General features: G+C 39.1%; 1 protein-coding gene across 6 annotated transcripts in view; it reads left to right on the forward strand.

Moving 5' to 3' along the window:
- The window catches only part of Numb (NUMB endocytic adaptor protein), a 110929-nt gene that overhangs the window by 64002 nt on the left and 28181 nt on the right, over window positions 1-18746 (forward strand). For 5 of the 6 annotated variants that reach the window (XM_052739360.1, XM_052739355.1, XM_052739358.1 and 2 more), the window contains 2 exons: window positions 10897-10971; window positions 17739-17771. In XM_052739360.1, coding sequence (XP_052595320.1) covers window positions 10897-10971; window positions 17739-17771 — 108 coding nt within the window. The remainder of the gene's footprint in view (window positions 1-10896; window positions 10972-17738; window positions 17772-18746) is intronic. The other variant, XM_052739359.1, reaches the window with a different exon arrangement.

An 18746-nucleotide genomic window follows, 5' to 3' on the forward strand; every position in this document is an offset into this window, starting at 1 on the left:
AACGGGAGTTACAGACAGTTAATGAGCTTCCATGTGGGTGCTGGGAATTGAACCTGGGTCCTCTGGAAAACCAGTCAGTGCTCCTAACCCCTGAGCCATCTCTCCAGCCCCATCTCCTATATCTTATGTTTATTCTAAAAATATTTATTATGAGGCATTAAATTTAATGTAAATCTAAGGAATTTACTCTGATTTCTTCTCTTTGAAACCATTGGTTCATTGATAAGTTTGACAGATAATTGCTGAATGTCTGCTGCCTGCTACCTAGAACAGGTCATGTTCTAGATACTGGGTGTGCAATGAACAGCGCAGACAACAAAATCCCTGCGGTGTTTTCATGTTTGTTAGAGAGCGAACAAACATAGACTGTCTGATGTGCCAGGAAGGACCTGTGTATGAAGGGAATAAATGAGGTTAGATAGAGTTTCAATATGATGGTTAGGGAAGTCCTCATTGCAGGGGAAATGCCATTTGAGAAAATAAGCATTGCAGGTGTCTAAGGAAACAGACAGGGAGGCAGCACGTGGAGTGCTTGTTAGCAGGAGAGGCCTAGCGTACTAAGAGGCAAACGAAGCCATTGTGTAGACCAGGTAGTCCTGAAAGTTGGTAAGTAGAAAGTCTATTGTGTAGTTTAGTACTTTCAAATAATACCACCCCTCCCAGCTGCATTCTTTGATACAAATACAATATTCTTTATAAATTCTGAATTAGTTTACACAGTTCCATACTTGCACTTTATTCTGTGTATAAAGAAGAAATAAATGTTGCTAAAATTGTATCTAGCATGTGCAGTCTTCCCGTGATTGACATAGCAGTTACATCTGTCAAAAGTCACTGTGTGTATGTGTATTGAAAGAGGAATTAGAATCTAATAAAAGATAACTGAGGAAGCTGTTTCTGTGTTACAAGTGTCTGATAGAGTGTGATCTCTTCATTCTTGGGCCCTTGTCTACTAGCTAGAAGTAATTTTCCCAGTTACTGTTACTACAAATGCCCTCATTACAGTCACTAAACACTACTGAAAAGTCCTTTGCCTAGAGCTTCTTGACGGGTGAGAGTTGGGGGATACAGAGTCTTGCTACACAGCTCAGGCTAGCCTCAAATACATGATTCTCCTGCCTCACTCTCTTGAGTGCTTTATTACCAGCACGCCCAACTCCATTTTAAGGATTTTTACTTTTACTTAGACAAAATAGGAAACCATTAAAGGTTGTTGAGCAGAGAAATCTCATCATGGGACTGCTGCTCTTGAAGGTTCACTCTGGGTCATTTGCTTTCAGTTGACTATAGAACTACAAGATTAAAAGCAGAGTGTAGTTACGAGGCCACTGCAAAAGTCCTTGTGAAATAGACACTGGTTATGTTAGGGTGATAACTGACCCCTTTCTTCAGTTCCAGTTTCTGGAGATAATTTTTAAGACCATCACCTTAAGCACTCAGCTACGATTATAAAACGCGTATATATATTTTATAGGGAAAGCTGATAGCATATATTGATGGATTAGATTTGTGATGTATCACAAAGAGGAAAAAGGAAAGGATGGTTCAAGATACTTATTTTGAGGCAGCATCTCAGCTGGCCTTGAATTTACTGTAACTGAGGATGACCTCCAACTCCCAATCTTCCTGTCTCTACCTCAGAAGTGCTGGAATTACAGGTGTGCAACCCACATCGTTAAGATGGCTAATCTGAGTAGTTAAAAGGTTAAACTTAGCATATATTCTTTTGGAGGAGATTGTTAGAGGATTATATTTATTTGTGAGTGGGAGAATATAAACTCAGTTTTGCTGTTGTGAATGGGATCTCTTTAAATTTTCATTTTGTTTTTTTTAATGTTACATAAGTACAGAGGGCCCCTCCCCCCCTTTGTTTTGTTTTTTGTTTTTTAAAAGACAACCTTTCACACTACAACCCTGACTAGCTGTTTCCAAACTTAGAGTAGTCCTCCTGCCTCTGCCTCCCATGTGTTCATATAGTCATATATTGCCACATCTAGCTTTTGAATGTTTAACTAATATCTAGCAACCTTACCAAACTCAGGTGTTAATTTTAGTAATTAACTTGAATATTCTTTTTCTTTTCTTTTCTTTCTTTTTTTAACTGCTCTAGTCAATTGAAGGGAATTGTATTTGGTCCTGGGATCATGGGTCCTAGCTTTATTGGACATACTTCTTGCAGCAGTTGACTGCATGGGGGTCGGGGTGCAGGTGTGGGTAGCACTTGCAGCAGATCATCTTGTCACAACTGTACTTCTGGGCAAGCTGACAAAGGGATAGATCGATGATGCCACCACGCAGGCGCAGCACCAGGTGCAGGGTGGACTCTTTCTGGATGTTGTAGTGAGACAGGGTGCAGCCATCTTCCAGCTGCTTGCTGGCAAATATCAGCCTCTGCTGGTCAGGTAGGATGCCTTCCTTGTCTTGTGTCTTGGCCTTGACATTCTTTTTTTTTTTTTTCTTTTCTTTTCTCTCAAATCTATTTTTCTTTTTCTTTCTTTTTTTTTATTTTGCAATACAATTCAGTTCTACATAGCAGCCACGGATTCCCTTGTTCTCCCCCCTCCCGCCCCCCTCACCTTCCCCCCAGCCCACCCCTCATTCCCATCTCCTCCAGGGCAAAGCCTTCCCCACAGACTGAGGTCAACCTGGTAGACTCAGTCCAGGTAGGTCTAGTCCCCTCCTCCCAGGCCGAGCCAAGCGACCCTCCATAGGCCCCAGGTTTCAAACAGCCGACTCATGCACTGAGCACAGGACCTGGTCCCACTGCCTGGATGCCTCCCAAACAGATCAAGCCAATCAACTGTCTCACCCATTCAGAGGGCCTGATCCAGTGGGGACCCCTCAGCCATTGGTTCATAGTTCATGTGTTTCCATTCATTTGGCTATTTGTCCCTGTGCTTTATCCAACCTTGGTCTCAACAATTCTCGCTCATATAAACCCTCCTCTTTCTCGCTAATTGGACTCCCAGAGCTCCACCCGGGGCCTAGCCATGGATCTCTTCATCCAGATCCCTCAGTTGGCCTTGACATTCTTGATGGTGTCACTGAGCTCCACCTGGAGTGATGGTCTTGTCTGTCAAGGTCTTCACCAAGATCTGCATGTTGGCTGCCTCGTTGCAGAGAAAGAAATTTTTATTTTATTTTGTCGCCCCCCCCCCCCCCCAGAGCTGAGGACCAAACCCAGGGCCTTGCAAGCGCTCTACCACCGAGCTAAATCCCCAACCCCGAGAAAGAAATTTTTTTGTGTGTGTGCATCCATGTTTTGCCTGCATGTATGTCTGAGTGAGGGTGTCAGATCTTGGAGTTACAGGCAGTTGTAAGCTGCCATGTGGGTGCTGAGAACTGAACTAGGTCCTCTGGAATAATAGCCAGTGCTCTTAACCGCTGAGCCATCTCTCCAGCCCCAGTATTTGTATTTTATGTATATAGGCATTTTGCCTGCATGTATGTATATGCACCAATAGAAGAGAATGTTGGTTCCCTTGGAACTAGAATTATAGATGGTTGTGATCCACCATGTGGACACTGGGACTTAAACCTGGTCCTCTGCAAGAGCAGTAAGTTCTCTTAACCTTTGAAGTGTCTCTCCAGCCCCAAATTCTGGTTTGCTTGTTTGTTTGTTTGTTTGTTTTATGACATTTTTAAATTTTATTTTATGTGCGCATGTAAATGTATATGTGTAGGTGAACAAGTGCCATGATGTGCATATTCAGGTCAGAGGACAACTGCCAGGCATGACAACAGGCACCTTCACCTGCTGAAGCACTTCTCTAGCCCAAGACTGTATTCTAAAAGTCAACTAACTGTACGTTCTTGGAATCTCAATTTGATTAATGCTTATCACAACCAAGGTGAGTTTATTAGGGCACAACTAAATTCTGTGTGCTAATATTTTGTTCAAAAAGTTTATGTCACTGTTTTCAGACATTTGGGCCTGTTAAAAATTTCTTTCTTATAATATTTTTGCCAGGTTTTAGTTTAGTAAAGTAAGCCTGACCAGACATGGTTGGCACAAGCTTGTGATCCCAGCACATGTAAGACAGAGAGTCGGAGGCAAGAGGTTTAGGAATTGAAGATCGTCCTTGGCGATAGCCTGAACTGAGATCCTGCCTCATAAAACCAATGAAACCAAACAAATAAGCAAACAAAAGTGAAGCACCACTTGGGCAGCGCTCTGTCTACTTCTCATTTACTTCCATTCACAGGGTGTACTCTCTAGGTGTTTCGTCTGAGAGCATGGTGTATTCAGCAGAGCCTGTTTCTCTTGTAGTTCCTCATTTCCAGTCTCCATTTCCTCACTAAAGTGAAAATGCCAGGAACTCACTTTGCTTAACAAGTTATTTTAAATTGTTGATTTTAGAGGCAGATAAATGTTTATCAAATTTAGGGGGTTTGTTTGTTTGTTTTGAGACAGGGTTTCTCTGTGTAGTTTTGGTACCTGCTCTGGATCTCGCTCTGTAGCCCAGGATGACCTTGAACTCACAGAGATCCGCCTGGCTGTGCCTCCGAGTGCTGGAGTTAAAGGCGTGCGCCACCACCGCCCGGCTTCAAATTTAGTTTTTATCTATCCCCCCCCCCCCACACACACACACACAATACTTCACTGGTAGTGTGGACTATTACCTGAACACACAAAATAGTTTGTTATCCTTTTGGGGGTATATCAGCCATTGATGATCATTGCCTGGGTTTATTAATTCATTAAGAAGTGCATACAAAGGTGACTGACTAGGTTAAGGCACTTGCCACCAAGCCTGACAACCTGAGTTTGATCTCCAGGACCTTCGTGGTGGAAGGAGAGTCCTTTGACTTCTATACTTGCACCGTGATGCATGCATGCGAGCACACACACACACACAAAAGTGTACTTTAAAAAAAAAAAAAAGAGGGCTAGCGGTGGTGCATGCCTTTAATCCCGATACTCAGGTGGCAGAGGCAGGCAGATCTCCAAGTTCAAAGCCAGAGTTGAGAGTTCTACGTGAGGCCAGCCTAGTCCATAGAGAGTTCCAGGACAACCAGTTGTTTTTCTACACAGAGACTGTCTAGAAAAACAACACCAACAGAAAGAGTTGCAAAATGTAGCTACTCCAATTCTCCTATCCCTTATTCACTTATGATCTATGTATGTCTATAAACTTAAACTTCCCTGTATCTAATCTTCTGTTAGCAATAGTCCTGTAGTTTAATTAGGAAAGGTATGGCAAGACAATAGTGAGGAAAATACTGAGCTTAAATCCTACTTGAGCGATAAGTAGGGCCACCAAAATGGGTGACTGCTCTGTCTGGGCGGCCACTTTGTTTTGAAGAATAACATTAAGTAAATGCATGTAAGAACAGTAAACTATGAGCCATTATTTCAACAGGACAGTTTCACATGTACTTTATTTAACAGATAGTATTCGGTAGTTGGAAAAGACCTAGGAAGCAAAAGACCTGAGTTCTGTTCTTGGCTTTGTCAGTTTACTAGTTGATATGACTTTGACTCTACTAGTTTAACTTTATTGACACTTTGTAAAAGAAAAAATTTGGATCTATGAAATTCTTTCCAGTACTGAACTTCCACAATTATATGTCATGACTTACTCAGAAGTAATTATAATCCAGATTTTAAAGATGAGACTATTTTAATTTGACTTGTTACTACACTTGGGTTAAAGACACAAAACTTTGATAATGTTTTCTGTATATTTGCATACAATATTTACTATATAAATAATATAATCTATATATGCATGATGAAATTCTTCCTAGTTTGTTACAATGAGTGATTATTATGTTGCTCTTTGCTACTGCTGGGAAGTACTCCTGTGTGGTCTCTCACATCAGGCTCCATGCTTCTTCTCATGGACAACATGACCAAGTGAGGGCAGGGGTTCTAATTTTTAATTTTTTCAAAAAAGGGGAAAATGATTTCATTCATGAAGAATGCAGTTCCACATAGTAGTTTTTCTAGTGCACATTTTTATGAATAAAAGTCCCTTTCTCAGAGACTTTGTAAAAGGCATACACAAAAGAAGCTCCAGTGTCAAATATTTTAGCCATTAAAGCATAAGTCAGCTGCAGTTTTTCAGTGAGATAGTGTCTCAGAGAAGAAAAGAGACCTTTGAAATGGTGTTTATTTCAGTGGACATGTTCTTTCACAGTCTACTGAGACTCAGGGCTGATTTCTGTTTTCACGTTTCTAAACAGAACGCCACTAAGAGTCAGCACAAATATAAAATACTTTCGTTTTTTGCTTTTTATCAAATCTTCTTTCTTTGTTATTGTTGGTATGAATAGTCACGTGTGGCCAATTGAATTGACTGAGTTACATGGTAGAATGAAAATGATTAGAAAATCTTGTATTCATTTCTAGAATCTAAAGGTAATTCATAAAGATCTACTCTCAATTTGTTCTATAAAGTAGAAATAGATGTTGAATAATTTACAGACAGTAATAGAAATTAGCCTTAGTAAAAAGAAAATACAAATGTGTATGTACATATATATATGTATACATGCACCAGCACAAGTATGATACTATATATATCTATATATATATAGATATATATATATAGATATATATATATATAGATATATAATCTGTATTAGAGATAATGTGAGGAGATGCTACCAAAGAAATTAAGTTATGTAAGCATTTTATAACTTCTGCTGATGATTTTGAAACTGTAATGAACTCTGAATGTTACAGATATATATATATACATTATTAAAATGGACTAAGGTAGAAAAATAAAAGTTGAATGGGCCTTAGCCATGAGTAAAATGAGAAAGCTGTTTGAATGTTTGTTTTGGATTTTTTGTTTTGTTTTTTGGGGGTTCTGGAGGGTGGGTTGAGACAGGATTTCTCTGTGTGGCCCCGGCTGTCCTGGAACTCGATCTGTAGACCAGGCTGGCCTCAAACTCACAGAGATCAACCTGCTTCTGCCTCCCAAGTGCTAGGATTAAAGGCATGTATGACCACCACCCAGCAAGAGAGCTGTTTTTAAAATTGATAAGTTCTCTATACGACTGAGTAGACATGGTCTTAAGGACCATTGTTTCCAAAACCCTATGAGAATTATTTCTAGCCAGGCAGTGGTGGCACATGCCTTTAATCCCAGCACTTGGGAGGCAGAAGCAGGTGACTCTCTTGTGAGTTCCAGGCCAGCTTAGTCTATAGAGCGAGTTCCAGAGAAACCTTGTCTCGAAAAGCCAAAATAAAAAATTTAAAAAAAAAAAAATTATTTCTATTTTATTTAGATATATTGAAATAAATAGAAAACATGGGCAGTTTTATAGATTGATGGAATTAACAAAATACTATACAACCTAGTAAAGATATCACAGAAGCAAAAAAGAAACTATAGTAGTTAGACTTTGGGCTTTTCTGTTTTGTTTTGTTTTTGTTTGTTTATTTGTTTGGTTTGGTTTGGTTTTTTGAGACAGGGTTTCTCTGTGCAAAAGTCCTGGCTGTCCTAGAACTAGAAGTATTATTCATATCTTTTTTAAAACTTTGGACTATTTGCATATATCCATAGTAAGCATCCTAGAGATAGGGCCCAAGTCTAAATATAAACATTTATGTTTCATATATGCATTATACATATATCCTAATGGTAATTATATGTAGTATTTTTAGCATACCTGATTTTGACTGTCACTTACCACCTGAGGCCATGTGTGGACTTTGTTACTATGTATATCATATCATATATCATATCATATCATGTCTATACCTCAAGTCAATACTCAAAGTTCCATATTTTGGAGGACTTTGGACTTTATTACTTAGATATGAGAATTGTATCTCTCTAGTTTTCAAAGCCTGTATAAATCACCCATTGATGGTGAGTATGAGAACTGGGAAATCTCTATTGGTTCAGCTCTGAAAGTCTGATATACCAGTTATAGGAGCAGATCCTTACCTGTGTAGTCCAAGTTTAGCCCAGAACTTGGGTCTCAAGCTTTTGTGCTCCTGAATAGCTATTTGCTTCTTGGATCTCTTCTGTCGCATCCTCATTCTCTGGTTCTTTTCTTTGAATAAACGGAGAGGATACTCTGATGAAGATGTTTTCAGTCATGCTGCTTCTGCTGCTTCCCTTGGCTCTCTCTGAGTTTAGGAGTTTCCATTTCTGGTCCTCACGTTAGAACTAGAGTACTTTGTTTTTTTTTAACCAGAGTTTCTTCATGCCCCATCTCACTGCTTTGGCTGTATTTTTTTAAGCTGGAGGTTCCAAAGAAGGAAGTGGGAAAAGTAAACTTAAACTTAAAAATTAGTGATGCCTCAAGTTAAGTATTCTGATTCTTCTATTTTCTTTTCAGACCCTCAATAGCTGCTCCAATGCACTCACTCTATCCAGATTTTATGGTTTCATTTAGTGGGAGGCTTAGGGTCTGTGTACTAAGTGTTCTCCATCTTACCTGGAACCAGATTCTGAATTGCCTTTAAGAAAGCACATGTACCCAGCACTCGGGAGGCAGAGGCAGGCAGATCTCTGTGAGTTCAAGGCTAGCCTGGGCTACAGAGTGAGTTCCAGGAAAGGCGCAAAGCTACACAGAGAAACTCTGTCTTGAAAAACCAAAAAAGAAGAAGAAGAAGAAGAAAAAGAAGAAGAAGAAGAAGAAGAAGAAGAAGAAGAAGAAGAAGAAGAAGAAGAAGAAGAAGAAGAAGAAGAAGAGAGAGAGAGAGAGAGAGAGAGAGAGAGAAAGCACATGTGGAGCCAGGAAATGGTGGTGATTGTTTCTGCTCTTTTGGGGGCCCCACCACCCACCTCCCAAATAATTCACACGTGGAACTTATTATTACTTATAAATGCCTGGCCTTGGCTTGGCTTGTTGCTAGCCAGCTTTTCTTAACTTTATTTATTTATTCATTTGTTTATTTATTTATTTGTTTTGGTTTTTGAGACAGGGTTTCTCTGTGTAGCTTTGGTGCCTGTCTGAATCTCGCTCTGTAGACCAGGCTGGCCTCGAACTCACAGAGATCCGCCTGCCTCTGCCTCCCGAGTGCTGGGATTAAAGGCGTGCGCCACCACCGCCGGCATGTCTTGCTTTTCTTAACTTTAAATTATCCCATCTGTCTTTTGCCTCATGCCTTTTACTTTTTTCTGTTTCTGTAGTCTTTCTTTCTTACTCCGTTGCTGGTTGTGTAGCTGGGTGGCTAGCCCCTTGCGTCAGTCCTCCTCCTCCTGTCTCTCCTCCATCTCTCTTTTTTTCCCCAGAGTTCTCCTTCTATTTATTTTCTCTGCCTGCCAGCCCTGCCTATCCTTTCTCCTGCCTCACTATTGGCTGTTCAGCTCTTTATTAGACCATCGGGTGTTTAGTAACACAGCTTCACAGAGTTAAACAAATGCGACATAAACAAAAGTAACACACTTTAAAATAATATTCTACAACATTGGTAGCCAGACACTTTTCTCTGTCCCGCCCCGGTCCCGCAGTCCCACAGCCACTTTTAAAATAATCATTCAGAGGCTTAATATTAATTACAAACTGTTTGGTCTATTGCTCAGACTTATAGCTAGCTAACTCTCCATTTTAAATTAACCCATTTTTATTAATCTGTGTATTGCCACATGACTGTGGTATTACTCTGCTGGCCTGTTGCTCCTTAGGTAGCGGGCTGGCATCTGCTCTGACTCTGCCTTTCTTCTGTCTGTATCTTTGCTTGGATTTCCTGCTGCTATAACCTGTCTTGCCATAGGCCAAAACAGCTTCTTTAATTAACCAATAATAGCAAAACATATTCACAGCATACAGAAAGACCATCCCCCAGCACACCTTTAATCCCAGCACTAGAGATGCAGAGGCAGGCACTTTCAGGCCAGCCTGGTCTACAAAACAAGTTCCAGGACATCCAGGGCTACATAGAGAAACTCTGTCTTGAAAAAACAAAAACAAAAGAAAGAAAAGAGAAAGCACTTATAGGTCATGTATGATGATGCACACCTGTAGTCCCAGCCACTCCAGAGGCTGAGATAGGAAGATCATGGGTTCAAAGCCAGCGTGAGATGCATAACAAGACTCTTAAGATCTTGTCTATTAGGGAAGGAGGGAGGGAACCCTTAGAATATGGTATTAGGAGCATAATGCCACCATCCCTTTTGCTTTAACCTGAGACTAGTCCTATAATAAGGCTTAGTTTAAATCATAATCACCTTGTAAATAAATTCATTCTTACATTCCTACTGTCTCTAGGGTCAAGTGCAGACTCATTTCAGTACTCAAGATCTCCATGCTCTTATAGCTCATATTCTAGGTGACAGGAATACTCACTGATGTTTAGTTATTCTATTACACATAATTGGTTGTGTACTTCTCTCAGCTCATTATAATTTCTGAACCTTATAATTCCTTTCTTCTCAAACTTTACACATCTGTGTGTGCATGCATGTGTGTGTGCGCACAAGCACATGTATGCCATGATGCATGTGTAGAGGTCAGAAGACAGTTTGTGAGAATTGATTCTCTCCTTCCTCCATGTGGGTTCTAGGGATTGAACCCAGGTTGTCAAGTTTATTAGCAAACACCTTATCAGCTGAGCCATCTTGCTGGTCATGTTTGTGCTTTTTCATGCTAGGTGTACATATTTTGTCTTAGGCTTGGTTTGATATGTTTTATCTGAGTTAGAGGAATTGTATCTCACTTAGGCTATTATGCACTTGATCCCATAGATTCGGGTAACATTTAGTGACTATCATATACTTTTTCATTTGTTCCCTTAATAATTCTGATATATTCTAAATTTCATTCCTATGGAAACACTGATGAATAAAATAAGATTATTTTCACTTTTCTACAATAGCCATGATTTTCTTGATGCAGGAGTTTAATTTTCTATCATCTGCTATCTACTAGATAAATAGCGTCTCAATAAACATCAATAGAACTAACTCCTTTCCCTTCTCTCTACAGTACCTTGGCCACGTAGAAGTTGATGAGTCAAGAGGAATGCACATCTGTGAAGATGCTGTAAAAAGATTGAAAGCAGTATGTATTTGGTGATTGCTAATATTGATCTATATGCTGCCAATATTTTCTTACAAGATTGTGCTCCCTTTTTGCTCCTACATTATCCAAATTATGCTTTTCACTTATTATGGCCTATATGAAACAGCATGAAATCTGATAGAAAATCGTATTCTAAAACCAGCACAGAAATGTTAGAGTTAACAACTTAATTGTGATACCTGGACAATCACACTGTTAATTTTAAATCTGTAAGAAAGAGCTTTCCGGGAACAAAAGTAGAAAATGCCTGAGTGATGCCTGATGAGAGGGACTTCTCATTATCTTGACTCCTACATCTTTCTTCCTATGTCCCTCCGACACAACCAACCTACTTTCCCTTCCTTTTGCATAAACTTGAAATGTGTAAGTCCTTTTCAAGATAAATGTTTTCTTTGCCTGTTACACCATAGACTACATCCTACATTCATATGTATTTAATGAGGGAGAGAAAATATCTACAGTTGATAAAGGATCACATTGAAGTATTAATTTCCTGTTTCCAGTACGTCTGAGGACCGTCCCCTAACTCTCCAAGCCCCTTCACGCCTGCCTTCTCCCCAGCACGTAGCCGTTCCCACTCTGCTGTGAGAGCTTTAAGCATTACTTCCGCATGTGCTATCCCCAAACAGCATTACATTGATGTTACTTTGGGTTTGCTAGTATAAGTTTGGCTACTAATGAGTGCTTTTTATTTCTCAATTTGCTTAATAACCAAAACTTTTCTGTTTTATTGATAAAGTTTATGTTACTGCTTATGTATTCCCTCAGTATAAAATATGTAAAATTTAAAAATATATCAAAGAGGTAGATTGTACTTTGGAATAAATGCCTGAATCTGTTGTAGAAAGAAAAGCAGAGAAATAACTAAATGTAGAAAGCAGAACATAAACAACCCTGTGTACAAATGAGCACACATATATTCATCTATATGTATAGAACCCTTTATCTCGGGTTTTGGGCATTTAAATTCTTAAATGATAGAAGCCTAGCAAGTTTCCTTGACTTCATCAATGTTAAGAGGACTTGTGTCTGTCTGTGTTCTGTGGTCCATGAAACTAGTTTGACAGACTAGCTCTTATATAACTATTCCTTAGTTAAATACAGACTCGGATAATTTAGCTTTCCATTTTTATCAAAATTAGTTTAAAAGAGAAATAAAAGTTTTAGGTTTTTTTTCTCATAAAGTAATTCTCCATTCCTCTAGAATGATAAACTAGATGAGTTTAGCTTAGGATGTTTTAAAAATAATTATTTAAACTTCTTAAAGAATGTTTTTGTTTGTTTCTTTCCTCTTTCTTTTTTGAGATAGTTTCTTTGTATAGCTCAGTATTCCAAGCTAGCCTGATCCTGGCTTGCCTCCCTAGTGCTAAAACTATAGGCATGAGCCCCTATTCCCAGCCTAAAGAATATTTTATATCAGTGTATTACTAATCATAGGAAAAAACAGAAAACTCCCAGGAAACAGGGAGGGGAGGAGACAGAGATGGTTCAGCAGTTAAAGGGGCTTGCTGCTCTTGTAGAGGACTCAAATTCAGTTCCCAGCACTCTCTTGAGGTAGCTTTCAGCTGCCTCTAACTCCAGCTCTGTGGGATCTAATGCCCTCTTCTGGCAGAGGCCATCACTCCATAACATGTGCACAAACCCACACTCATATAAACACACATAATTAAAAATAAAAATAAATCTTAATTTAGAATCCTAGGAAGCAAATAGTTTATTCTGAAACAAACTATAGTTATTAAAGTCTTCAAATTTACATTACTTAGGGTTCTGAGGCCACTGTGGAATTAGCCTTTAGAAAATCTTTTAATTCAAGACTGGAGAGATGGCTTAGCGGTGAAGAGCACTGGCTGCTATCCCAGAGACTCAGGTTCAATTCCCAGTACTCACATGGCAGCTCACAACTGTCTGTAACTCCAGTTCCAGGGCGTCTGGCACCCTCATACAGACATATATGCAAGCACAGCACCAGTGCATAAAAAAATAAATAAATATTTAAAAAGAAAATCTTTTCATTTGGGAACAATCGGTCCTCTTCTTTTTCCATGCTGAATATCAAACCCAGGGCCTCACAGGAGCCAAGCACTCTCTCTGTCAAGCCACACATCTAGCACTACTATCTAGTTTTGTTTTTAAACTTTGGTGTCTGTCTTATTTAGGTTTTTGAGACAGTCTCAACTTCCAGCACATTATCCTCCTGGGTGCATCACTTCATTTGAATCTTAACTTAAAAAAAAATTAGAAACAGCTCTTTACTGTGTAGGAAATTTATTGTATAAAGTACAAATGAACCTCAAGATTTATAAATAGGGGCTAGAAAAATGGCTCAATGGTTAAGAGTACTGTCTGCTCTTCCGGAGGACCCAGGTTCAATGTCCAGTACCCATATGGTAGTTCATAACTATCTGTAACTCCAGTTCCTGGGGAATCTGAGCCGCCTTCTGGCCTCCAAGAGTCCCAGGCATATGTGTGGTACATAGACATATATGCAGACAGAATACCCATGCACATAAAATTAATTTTTAAAAAAATATTTATTAGCCGGGCGGTGGTGGCGCACGCCTTTAATCCCAGCACTCGGGAGGCAGAGCCAGGAGGATCTCTGTGAGTTCGAGGCCAGCCTGGACTACCAAGTGAGTTCCAGGAAAGGCGCAAAGCTACAGAGAAACCCTGTCTCGAAAAACCAAAAACAAAAACAAAAATAAAAATTATTAAATAAAACAAAATCTCTTCCAATTCCAGGTGTTTAAATGTCTAGTTTTTATTGCTGCTGCTGCTGCTGCTGCTGCCGCCGCCGTTGGGGTTTTTGTCTTTTTTGTGACAGGATCTCCAAGTCTTACTGGCCTCCACTTCCCACACACTGGAAGGACAGATACACGCCGCTCCACTCTGCTCATCACCTAGTTTAAAGCCAGTTTTTTTGTTGAGTAGATTGTTTCTTTAATTTCACCTTTTACTTTTAAGAAAAGATTATTGTTTAAGGCCGAGGACTGTTTGAATAACATTTAGTGTATTTTTATATTCACCATAAATATAACCTAAATTTGCATTTTAAAAATTGTAGTTATTCAGGGCCAGATAGTTGGCTACAACTCACAAGGCTATAATCCCTTAGCTGGGAGCCTGAAGACAAAGACCTCTGAGGCTCACTCACCCAACCAGTCTAGGTGAATTAGTACACTCTGGGTTCAGAGAGACCCTGCCTCAAAAAAATAATACGGAACAATTGAGGAATACCCCTGCATCATCCTCTGGCATATCCAGGAAACTTAGGACAGTTGTATAGACCTAAATTGGCAAACATGTTTAAAAATCAAATTGGATTTTTGGGTAATAGGTAAACTTATGTTTATTATGCTCAATAAAACATCACTGTTCTGTAGATAAGCTGCCTAGTGGTATACTGAGACCTTGCAGTAACTAGGAAGTCTTCAGGATATTGTCTCATGAATCCACATAGCTCTGTGATATGTTTTTGTCATCTTCTCATATTTTCACTAATTAGAGATATTAGGTTCCCTTGTTTCTTTGACAGCATTCTTTTAACAGATGCCCATCTAGGATCTACATCCTGTTGTGCCCGATTCTTTGGTTTTTTTTAATAGTTTTTTTATTAAGATATTTTCTATTCATTTTACATACCAACCACAGATTCCCCTGTTCTCCTTCCTCCACCCCCCAGCATTCCCCCCAACCCACCCCCCTTTCCCGCCTCCTCCAAGACAAGGTCTCCCATGGGGAGTCAGCAGAGCCTGGTACAGTCAGTTGAGGCAGGTCCAAGCCCCTCCTCCCTGCACTAAGGCTGTGCAAAGTGTCTCACAATAGCACTAGGTTCCAAAGAGCCGGCTCATGCACTCGGGACAGGTCCCAATCCCACTGCCTGGGGGACCCCTAAACAGTTCAAGCTAATCAACTGTCAAATGCTATATCACTAGTGTTTGTTATTGTAAAGATCATAAAGTTTCCCGAAAGAGTTTTAAATAAATGGAAACAAGTTGTAGGAATGTATAAAGCTACAGAGGATTGAAGAAACAAAATACCTTTGGAATCTGTTTGACTATCAGAGCTTTAAAATTTGAAGAATTATTTAACTCAGGTGCCAGTTAAGCAGCAAAACAGACATATTAAGCTTGTCATGTGAATGGCCTGTAAACCAAAAAATTCTGTTTCTACTGGTTTTAACTTTGTGGGGAATTGAAAATCATTTACAAGTATAGTCACATGGAGACCCTCCCAGAAATGGTCCCTTGTAATTTAGAATTACTTTAACTTGTATTAGAGATCATCGGCAAAGTTGACATTCTCCAGTGAAGAAAATAGAGTTGGGATAGTTTTTTAAATGTGTACCTCAGACCATTTCTTACCTTCATATACATAAAGTAACAAGTATTTTTAACTTAATTATTTTGTGACATAACTCAAGCTACTACAAATCTTAGATTGCATAGAATAAATTTCAGAAATGACTGTTGCTTAGTTGTGTTACCTGTATGTTACAGGGTGATAAATATCACTTAGCAGTGAGCTCTATAATTATTGTATCAGGCTTTGCCTTGCTTCACTGTGATCCAAAACACCTTTCATTGTAGAAGGCTATTTCATTCCATTGTCTTCTGAATGTCTCTCTTTTCTCTGCCTTGGTTTTAGATTTGTTTCATTATATAACTAGTTCCTAGTATGTTGGGTTTTTATTCACTATTTGATATATTTGTTTTAATATATGTTCTTATTTTAGCAGGTAAAAGAATCATAACATGTTTTTTAAAAGAACATTAATATTTTCTAATCCATTATCTGTCTTTTATGCATTTTGCATGTCACCTTTTTTCATTAACATCTGGGGTCTTTTATAAAAAAAGGAAAAAAAATCCCATCTTTAACAAGAGCTTTTCTAGGAGCTGAATTAAATATTAACTGTCACTCCCACCCCACCCTGCGAGAATGGTGAATCTTTAACATTGGCTGCATCCTTGAAAGCTGAGCATTACTCATAGTCTAACAAAACTAGGGCCACCAAACTTGGCAGCAGAAATCATCTTAGTCTTGCTGTGACAGCTACCTGGATAACATGATTATTTTTCCAGCTTCAGTTCAGAGTATCTTGCGGAAATATTTGATGCCATTTGTGACTTTCAAAACTTAAGGGAAAACATTGTAGTGTTTAAAGATTTATTTATTTATTTATTATGTATACAGAAGAGGGCGCCAGATCTCATTACAGATGGTTGTGAGCCACCATGTGGGTGCTGGGAATTGAACTCAGGACCTGGAAGAGCAGTCGGTGCTCTTAACCTTGAGCCATCTCTCCAGCCCCATTGTAGTGTTTAAAAGCACTAAATGAGTTCAAAAACTGGGAGACCCAAATTTCAGCATAGTTGTCTCTTACTAGACATTTTTGCAGCTACAAAAGTTGGTTATAAAAAGTAAAGAATTAAAAGTATAGTTCAGCCCTAGGAAGGGAATATAAAGCTGGGTTGGGGAGGCGGGTAGAACCTATCTACTTTGCATACATTCTTTAAATTTCCTTAATAATCAGTTTGTATAAATGGTGCTTAAAAACTGATGGTAGGGCTAGTTGTGGTGGTGAACCTCTTTACTGCCAGCACTCAGAAGGCAGAGGCAGATCTATCTCTGAGTTTCAGGCCAGTGAGTTCCAGGCTACATAGTTAAGACTCTGTTTCAACAAAACAAAAGAAATGATGGTAGGACCATAGATTGTTATGGCTCCCATATCCTGATGGTTGATAATTGTTTATATCCATGCAAGAGTCTTTGTTTTAAAAGAACAGTTAAAAAGAAAACAAAACCCTGTTTCCTAAATTCCATTTGTAGCCCATGAACATAATTTCGTTCTCCCATATTTTTCTATGCCCCAGTGTAAACATTAGCCTTAGATCCTTTACAATGATTTATTCTGACTTGGAATAGATCCTCCTAGTTCTGTGTGTTGTAGAATTGCTGAGCACACACTTACACTAATGAATGTGGACCACCTGTGACTAAGGTCCCTGAATTAGAAAAGGTGTGGCAAGAACTGTTGAGGTATGCTCATGATTTAGCATACGGGTTGCCATTTTTGTGTTTTCTTAAGTTTTGCAATTCCAGGGCATCAAACTCAGAACCTAACAGCATACCAACAAGGTGGTGGTTTGCTTTTGGTCTGGGATCTCACTATGAAGGCCTTCACAGGTTCCTGTTTTCTTTTTATTTCTTTAAGAGGCAGGCTTTTACTATGCTGTCAAGGCTCTCCAAGAATTCCCAGGGTTAGGCAGCCTTGCCTCAGCCTCCGAAAGAGCTAAGATGATGGGCACATGCCACCACATTTGACTACCATTGATTTTAAGTAGAAAAATGTATGTAGAACTAAGCTTCTATTTGTTACTATTGTGAATTTTAAATACAAAGTCGTGCCCAACTTGTATGTCCTAATCTTTTTCTCTGCTGCCAAATTTGGATAATCTCTGTTGGAAAAAGAGATTCCTAATTAAGTATTTGCACTGCATGAATACAGCTCTGAATTCCTCTCTTTCTGGGGATCCTCAGGTCATACAGTGTGTTGCCCTGTGTTTTCATGCACCTTTCCTTTTCCCTGTCACTCCTGGTATGGATAACTCTTTAAAACTCTCATCCCTCCCCTTCTCCCACTTTCCTTCTCTTCTATTTCTGTATGTGCTTAATTGATGTGAAACCCTGGGACATTTAGCCTATACAATAATAGCACTCGACTTGTCCCCCTGTTCCTCCAGGAAAGGAAGTTCTTCAAAGGCTTCTTTGGAAAAGTAAGTTTAATGCCATGATTGTGCTTATTCTATAAGGAGTTACACCCCAATATAGCACTGACATGCTAACAGAATAAGAATAAAGCCTTGATTTCTACACAAACAGAAATAGATTTGACTGTATCTGAAAATTAGTGAAGTAGTTGCTGTCTATGGTTTTACCTGTTTTTCTTTTGATACTTAATCTCATTTCTAGGAAAGCCCAATAAATGAATCAAGTAAGTTTTTTTAATGATCTCTTCAGCACCTGCTAGTAGATAAACTCTATTTGATCTTTCAAAACTGTTTTGTTGCCGGGCGGTGGTGGCGCACGCCAGCACTCGGGAGGCAGAGCCAGGCGGATCTCTGTGAGTTCGAGGCCAGCCTGGTCTCCAAAGCGAGTTCCAGGAAAGGCGCAAAGCTACACAGAGAAACCCTGTCTCGAAAAACCAAAAAAAAAACAAAAAAAAAAACAAAAAAAAAAAACTGTTTTGTTAGTGTATTAGCTATATTTTTTAACAGGTAGGTTTTAGTTAGGGCCCAAGACTGACAGAAATAGGAAGAAATATTAGATTCACGTAAAAATTTAAAGTACCCCAAACTTTACATTCAAGACTATTACTATTTTTGAAATCTAAGTTAAATTTCAGGAGAATAAATGAAAGTACATAAACTTATCTTTGAAGATTCTGCTGTGATCTTTAACCTGTATTGCTGATCTAGAAAAATCTGTCTCAATTAATTGTCTACCAAAATCTGCTGCATGGATGCTGTTTATGTAGGTACTCTGATATTTTTCTAGTGATACTTGTTCACTACTCAGGTCTTCAGAAGTACCAGGGCAAGGAATGTACCTCAGTGGTACAGTGCTTGCCCAAAATTAGCATGCTTAAGGCCCAGGCTTCTGTCTTCAGCACTAGAGCAAAATAGAATAAAAGAGGCTAAAGAGATGGCCCATTAAAGAGTGATTGCTGCTGTTATAGGACCTGAGTTCAT

This window comes from Peromyscus californicus, unplaced genomic scaffold, assembly GCF_007827085.1.
Source record: "Peromyscus californicus insignis strain IS unplaced genomic scaffold, ASM782708v3 Scaffold_15__1_contigs__length_86483966, whole genome shotgun sequence".
Taxonomy (NCBI): Eukaryota; Metazoa; Chordata; class Mammalia; order Rodentia; family Cricetidae; genus Peromyscus; species Peromyscus californicus.